The sequence below is a fragment of the Fragaria vesca genome, linkage group LG5, assembly GCF_000184155.1.
Source record: "Fragaria vesca subsp. vesca linkage group LG5, FraVesHawaii_1.0, whole genome shotgun sequence".
NCBI classification, from domain to species: Eukaryota; Viridiplantae; Streptophyta; class Magnoliopsida; order Rosales; family Rosaceae; genus Fragaria; species Fragaria vesca.
In genome coordinates, this window is record NC_020495.1 from 13810194 (window position 1) to 13816759 (window position 6566).

Consider the following 6566-nt stretch of genomic DNA (forward strand, 5'->3'; position numbering starts at 1 on the left):
CTTTTTTAATGTTACCTCAGCCTTGAATTAACGAGCAACATTGAATGAGTGTATCCGCCCATGCCTCAGCCTTGATTCAAATTAATATTTAAAATAGGATGAGCGGCTATTTTAGATCGAAGAAGAGTTCGAAGGGCCAAAGGTCCGAATCGTCTGAGGGAACCTCTAGCAACCCTCAAACGTCGTTTCAGAGCCAGATGACAGCCAGACGTGCGAGCCTTCTGGAGACGGCGCAGAGGCAGCCGGAGATGCCCCTTTCATTGAGGCAGCCGGAGGTGCCCCTTTCATCGAGGCAGGCGGGCGTCCCTCGTTCCTCGAGGCAGCTGTGGCCTCAGACCCAAACGGAGGTGTCTGCACCCCGTATGCCTGAGATACACCGGGCGCCCACTCCGGGTCCTACTTCTTCGGATAGTGGGTCATCTGGGGTACAAATGTCGCCGCCTCATCTGTTCCTTCCGCGGATGATACCGGCCTTACTTGTAGTCGATGGCTTAGGGACGCCGATTTATCCATTGCCCCCGCCAGTGGCTCCATCAGCGGCGTACCAGTTCTTGCCTTTTGATACGCCTCTTATTTCCGCGAGGGTATCATCATCGGCGACAGAGACGGAATCCGTCGAGTCCGCCGCGAGCGCCTCAGGTAATCAGTGATGAATGATTTGTTTTCTTATAATTAATAATAAAGGGTCTCCGATTTTAATAATCAATTTGGTTTATCATGTGATAGGCACCGTCGGAGCGAAGCCGACAAAGAAGAAGAGAGGCCCCGTCACAGGGAAGGCTCTCTAGAAGATCGTGGGTACCGTGGGGAGGATCGTCATCAATACTGACGGGGATGGCCACATAGTATCGGGCGGGAAGTCGAGGACGTACTCCGGCCGCGTGGGAGCGCTCATTAGGGATAGAGTCCCTATGTTGTGGTCAGACTGGGGCGAGGTCCGCAGGAGTTTAAGGACATGGTTCACAACGCGATGTCGGTGAGTTTACAAAATAATATTATGTATTACATTTTTGATTTCTCGAAAAACTAAACCAATAAACGGTTAAATGCATGTGTGGTTTGAGGTTCCCGAGCACCTGAAGGACAGCTGGGCGGACGTTGTGCATGGGGGAAGGTACGTTGGGAAGTTAATGAAAAACAAAATTGTATGTGATATTAATAATATTTCTAATATTTTTGTTGTATCTGTAGGTACAAGGAGTGGAAGAACGAGTTGCGGACCCACTGGACTACGCACTGGAACGCATGTTCTGGTACCCCTGCTGAGTTCCAGTACAGGGAGTACGAGTGGCGTTGGCTTCTGACATCAGAATTCAACAACCCTCGTAAACAGGTATTTAAAAAAATTAATTAGTTAATTTGTCATTAAGTACGTCCGTTTTTAAATATTTTACTAATAATTTATTTTTTCTTTGAATGCAGTTTCCCGAGCGAACTCTCAGAACCGGCAACGCAACACAAAGAACCATCATGGCAGTTCTAAACTGTTCGCTGTCTTCATGGACGAGGCGGCAAAGGAACATCCAGAAGTTAACCGGTACGTCTATACGTACGAGAAGACATATCCTGACGCCCAGGAGGATATTGTAAGTCATTTTACATTTTTAAATTTTTAAATTTACTTATATATATATATGTCAAAATGTTAATTAATAATTTTTTCTTATCCATATAGGCGAAGGTGAGGGAGGCTAGTGACGAGGTGATGAATGCTATAGTGAGGGAGACATGGCCGGACACGCAGGAGGAAGAGATGTCTGAAGCCATGTCCCGGATCGACACTTCGGATCCGACTATTGGAGCGAGGATCATGGGCACAGCCTTCCCACCGAGAACAAACAACTTCTACTGTCGGGGTCTAGGAAAGAATGGCGAGGGAGTCTTGAAGACCACTCCAGGATTTCAATGAAAGGCAACCTCGACCAGCAGCAGGACCACGTCCACGACCACCAGGACGACTCAGCTAGAGTCGGAAGTTCAGAGACTACGGGAACAGTAAGCTGCTCAGGCTGCCTATAATGCCGCGCAGGCAGCCTATGTTGCCGAGATACATGCCATCCAGCAGGCCCAGCAGCAGCAGATGTTCCAGTACATGCAGGACTTTACAGCTGCCCAGCTTTAGGGACTTCCGGCTCCACCCATGCCTACGGCTATACCCCTACCCCAGCCGCCGCAACCTCCGCAGCAGCCCCCAGAAGCGGATATTAATTTAGACGATTTAGATTTTGTGTAGTTGATGAATTATATAGTTTTATGTGCTTGTTGTTGGTTATATGGAATTGTTTTGGTGTATTTTGCAGCTTGCTTGGAATGGTAATTTAGAATTTTCGGGGTTTTTTTTCTTCACTGGAATGGACTTATAGCCGACGAAAAATGCCTTAATTCGTCGGCTATAGTATTTTTATTTTTTAAAAATAAATTTTAGCCGACTAAATACGCTTAATTCGTCGGCTAAACCCCTATAAAGCCGACGAAATAAACTATATTTCGTCGGCTTTAGTTATTTTTAATTTTTTTATTACACACTTTAGCCGACGAATATATTAAATGTTTCGTCAGCTAAAGTCTGAGAAAAAACCGACGACATTTTTTTCGTCGGTTAAACTCTAGGACTATAGCCGACGAATATATTAAATGTTTCGTAGGCTAAAGTCTGGGAAGATAACCGACGACATGTTTTTCGTCGGCTAAACTCTTGGACTATAGCCGACGACTTCTTCATGTGTCGTCGGCTAAAGTCACCACAGACGACCTTTTCCCGACGAAATCTTAACCGACGAGCTTTCATCGGTTAAGATCTTAGCCGACGAATTAAGCTAACAGGCTGACGAAAATTTTTCATCGGCTAATGTGCTTGTCCTGGTAGTGCATGAAAGTAGAATGGTCATAGACAGTCGAGCACAAAGAATGATTGATATAATATTGGTCATTCTAGTGTTGTCACATTACATTGGGATGATAGGGTTTCTAACGAGGCTTCTAGAGCCTTGTTCTTTGATATTGTAAAATTGGGATGCCCTAGGGGCTTTTGCTTATAAAAGTTTATTTTCTTTTTTTCAAAAAAAAAAATGATTGATACGAGGAAGAAAAGAAACATACGTAAATGGAAAAATGATGGATTGATGGGTGGGTCGAAGAGGGAACCAACATGGATTCCTTTTTCCTATTTTTTCCAGACCAAAATTTCTGGGTATCCAAAATGAAGAGAGTAATGGTTCGACTAAAAAAAAAAATGAAGAGTAATGATATTGGAAATAATTATCTATCATATCAAACAAATAGAGAAAACGTTTTGTTTTCAATCAATAACAATTAAATAGTTAAACTCTCAAATTAAGATTTATATAAAGTTATGTCCTTATCAATATGTATTTCATTGGATACTAAATTTTGCAAAATAGTTTTTTCTTTGGTTTCTCTTGAATCAGTGAACATAGGTTTCAAGAACTTGGAGCGCGCCTTGGACCGAGTAAAGACTATGATAGTCAATTTTATGGAAGAAAATCATAAAACCCATATCAAACTATTATATTGCAATTAAAGGAGGTTTGGTTTCCTAAAAGGAGTCAAAAATTTAACGCCTCTCTTTATTCTTTCTTATACTCTACTTTTCATTAGTACTAATTACTACCTATTCTTCATAATTACAGAATCAAATATAACTGATTGAAATTCAACTCTCATCATAAATCTGTCAAATCCCTCTTACCCCTAACTTTCCTAATTGACAACTATATTCATCTCTCTATCTCTCTCTCTTCTCATTCTCTCTCTATCTTTCTCCCTTCTTCTCTTCTTGGATCTCCTCTGAAGAAATATGGCTGATTATGATCCTGAAGCATGCAACACAAGGCTTCAACTTGGACTGGGCTTGGGTGGATATGCTCCAAGGCAAGAGATGAGGAATTCCAAGGATAGGCCTCTGGTTTGCTTTGACCTATCATTTACCCTTCTCCCAAAACCGGAGAAGATTGCTAACTTGGATCATCACATGGCAAATAGATCCAGTTTGACGATGAATATCATCGATGAAGACGATGAAGATCGGAGAAGCACTGATCGTGCCGATAGCGAGATCACCAACTTCAAAGATGGTGCAAGAAAGAAACTGAGGCTGACAAAAGAGCAAACCACTTTGCTGGAAGACAGCTTCAAGAGACATAGCACTCTTAATCCGGTAATTCTATCTTCTAGCTCTCCGGTATCGATCTGCAGCTAATTTTTTGTAAAAAAAGTTTCTTCGATATACAGACCTGAATAAACTGATCATATAACTAGTTAAGCGCCCGAGGTCTGAGAATTTGTGGCTTTGAGATACAGCCATTGTATGCGAGAATTTTCCATGATTTACATAACACCATGGCCCCCTAGGTTATATATGCTTGTGATGTTAAAAATTTTGTTTCTGTTTTAGCTAAATTAATTAATTTATAGTTAGACTAATTATGCAGAACCAGAAACATGCACTTGCTGAGCTACTGAATCTGAAGCCGAGGCAGGTTGAAGTTTGGTTCCAGAACAGAAGAGCAAGGTGATCGATCATTAAATCTTTTGTTATCAAACTGTGAATTAGGGCTATTGATTACGCCGAACTGAAGGAATATTATGTTGTCTACTTTACACGAACTAACTTGGAGTATCTCTATAATTAATATTGTAGGACAAAGCTGAAGCAAACAGAAGTGGACTGTGAGTTCTTGAAGAAATGGTGCGAAAGTCTGAACGCCGAGAACCGAAAACTGAAGAAGGAATTGCAGGAGCTAAAATTGTTGAGTGTGAATGGGGCATCATCACCACTATTGACTCATCAAATCCCAAAGACCACAATGCTCACAATGTGTTCATCTTGTGAGAGAAAGGCAAAAGCCAATGAACAATATCCTAATAACGAAGCAGCAGCAGCAGCGACGAATTAAAACAGATGCCAGATGATCATCGCAGAGTGGTCCGGAAAGATGGAGTTCATGAATAAATTGCAGATCGATCGAACGGCTTTGGCTGTAATTATACTGAGATTGCTTTCGATTAGGTTCATAGCCACGGCCATAGCCAAATATGTAGGAGCAAGAACTAGTGATGTGATCATGTCGATCAATCAACTACTAATCAACTACCGCAAGACTAAACTGCTGAATCATATGTTTGTTTTGATTTACTGATATAGAAAAAAATTATTGGAATCAGTGTTCCGCTCTTGTTTTGGTTTTAAGACTTAAAATGACTAATTATTAGATGAAAAATACTAGCACGTTGATGTTTTTTTATGCATGATGATATGTATATATAGGGTTTCAAATTTACTCATCCTTCACTTAAGATATGCTATAGCATTTACCACTAATGTGAATTTGCTACCCTATTTTTTAGTGTCTGTTTTATGTTATCATTAATTTGTTTGAATTAATGACGACTTAGAGGGTACAATCAAATCATTATTCCAGATTTGCGGAAGACTTTTTACCATAAGTTTTACATTCCATCTCCATATTGTGAGATAAAGTTATAATTTCTTATTACGTAAATCTACATATATAGTTATACACTACTTGCGACTCCAATTACCCAAAATTATTGTGAAATGTAGGAGTTCCTTATCCTATAATAATCACAAATGGTTCAATTAACACAATCGTCTGCAATTATTTTTATCTTTTGACAAAATTATCTGCAATCACAACGCAGTATATCTTCAAAGAACAAGTTTAGCACCTATTGTAGAGTAACTCAAATAATGTAATAAAATGTAGTTATTTGGATTCGTAATAGCATCCACAATGACATCCCTATATTATTTCGACAACATATTATTCTTTTTCTTTTAGTAAAAGAAGGTTTTATTATTGAATACGATACAAATCGTACATAAGGGCCTCCAGTATATATGATTCTGAAGCATGAGAGAACCATTAGGAAGAAGTCTGATCATTACTAGACTCAAAACCAAAACCTGCCAATCTATGCTACCATATGGCTGGCCTCGAAGCATACTGCACGTACACTATTTCCTTTGTTTTCACCTAAATTAAAGCAGCTTTAATATCCTAAACGATGGCACTGAAGGGGGCTAGATCAACTTCAAAGGAGTTGATAACATTAGCCACTACCAAAGCAATCACTCTTCTCATTTTTAAGAACTCTTTAGGTACGTTGTACAGATTCTCGATATCATTTCGAATCTTTGTAATTAAGGTTTTAGACATCATGTCCCTTCTCTTGTATTTGACAATATTATTAACGAAGACTTGAGGGCAGCTGAATCAGCCATTTATTCAAGAAAAAAAATTGAATTTGTTTATTTATTTGTAACTCTTTTACTAGAATTTGTCTAATTATGCAAACCCGTTAGTTACATATGTTATAATAATAAACTAAACTTGATTTATAGTGATTAAATATTTCCGGCCATTAGTGGAAAAAATCACTTAGCCGACGGAAAAATAATATTTTCGTCGCCTAAGATCTACTTAGCCGACGGAAAACCTTCCGTAGCCGACGGAATATTTTTCCGTCGCCTAGGTAAAAACTTAGGCTACGAAAGGTTTCCGTCGGCTAAGTAGATCTTAGGC

The 6566-nt window shown here is 39.9% G+C and overlaps 1 protein-coding gene across 1 annotated transcript; it reads left to right on the forward strand.

Moving 5' to 3' along the window:
• The first annotated feature begins 3727 nt into the window (after positions 1-3727).
• Positions 3728-5178, forward strand: LOC101312445 (homeobox-leucine zipper protein HAT14-like). The gene is made up of 3 exons (XM_004299737.1): positions 3728-4177; positions 4452-4531; positions 4661-5178. Exons 1-3 carry the CDS (start codon positions 3818-3820, stop codon positions 4914-4916), a joined length of 696 nt encoding a protein of 231 aa, XP_004299785.1. The 5' UTR covers positions 3728-3817; the 3' UTR covers positions 4917-5178.
• The last annotated feature ends 1388 nt before the right edge of the window (positions 5179-6566 follow it).

Coding starts and splice junctions, on each gene's coding strand:
- LOC101312445 (XM_004299737.1), top strand. CDS start 3,818: ATGGCTGATTATGATCCTGAAGCATGCAACACAAGGCTTCAACTTGGA. Junction 4,178..4,451: donor GACATAGCACTCTTAATCCG/GTAATTCTATCT, acceptor CTAATTATGCAG/AACCAGAAACATGCACTTGC. Junction 4,532..4,660: donor TTCCAGAACAGAAGAGCAAG/GTGATCGATCAT, acceptor TTAATATTGTAG/GACAAAGCTGAAGCAAACAG.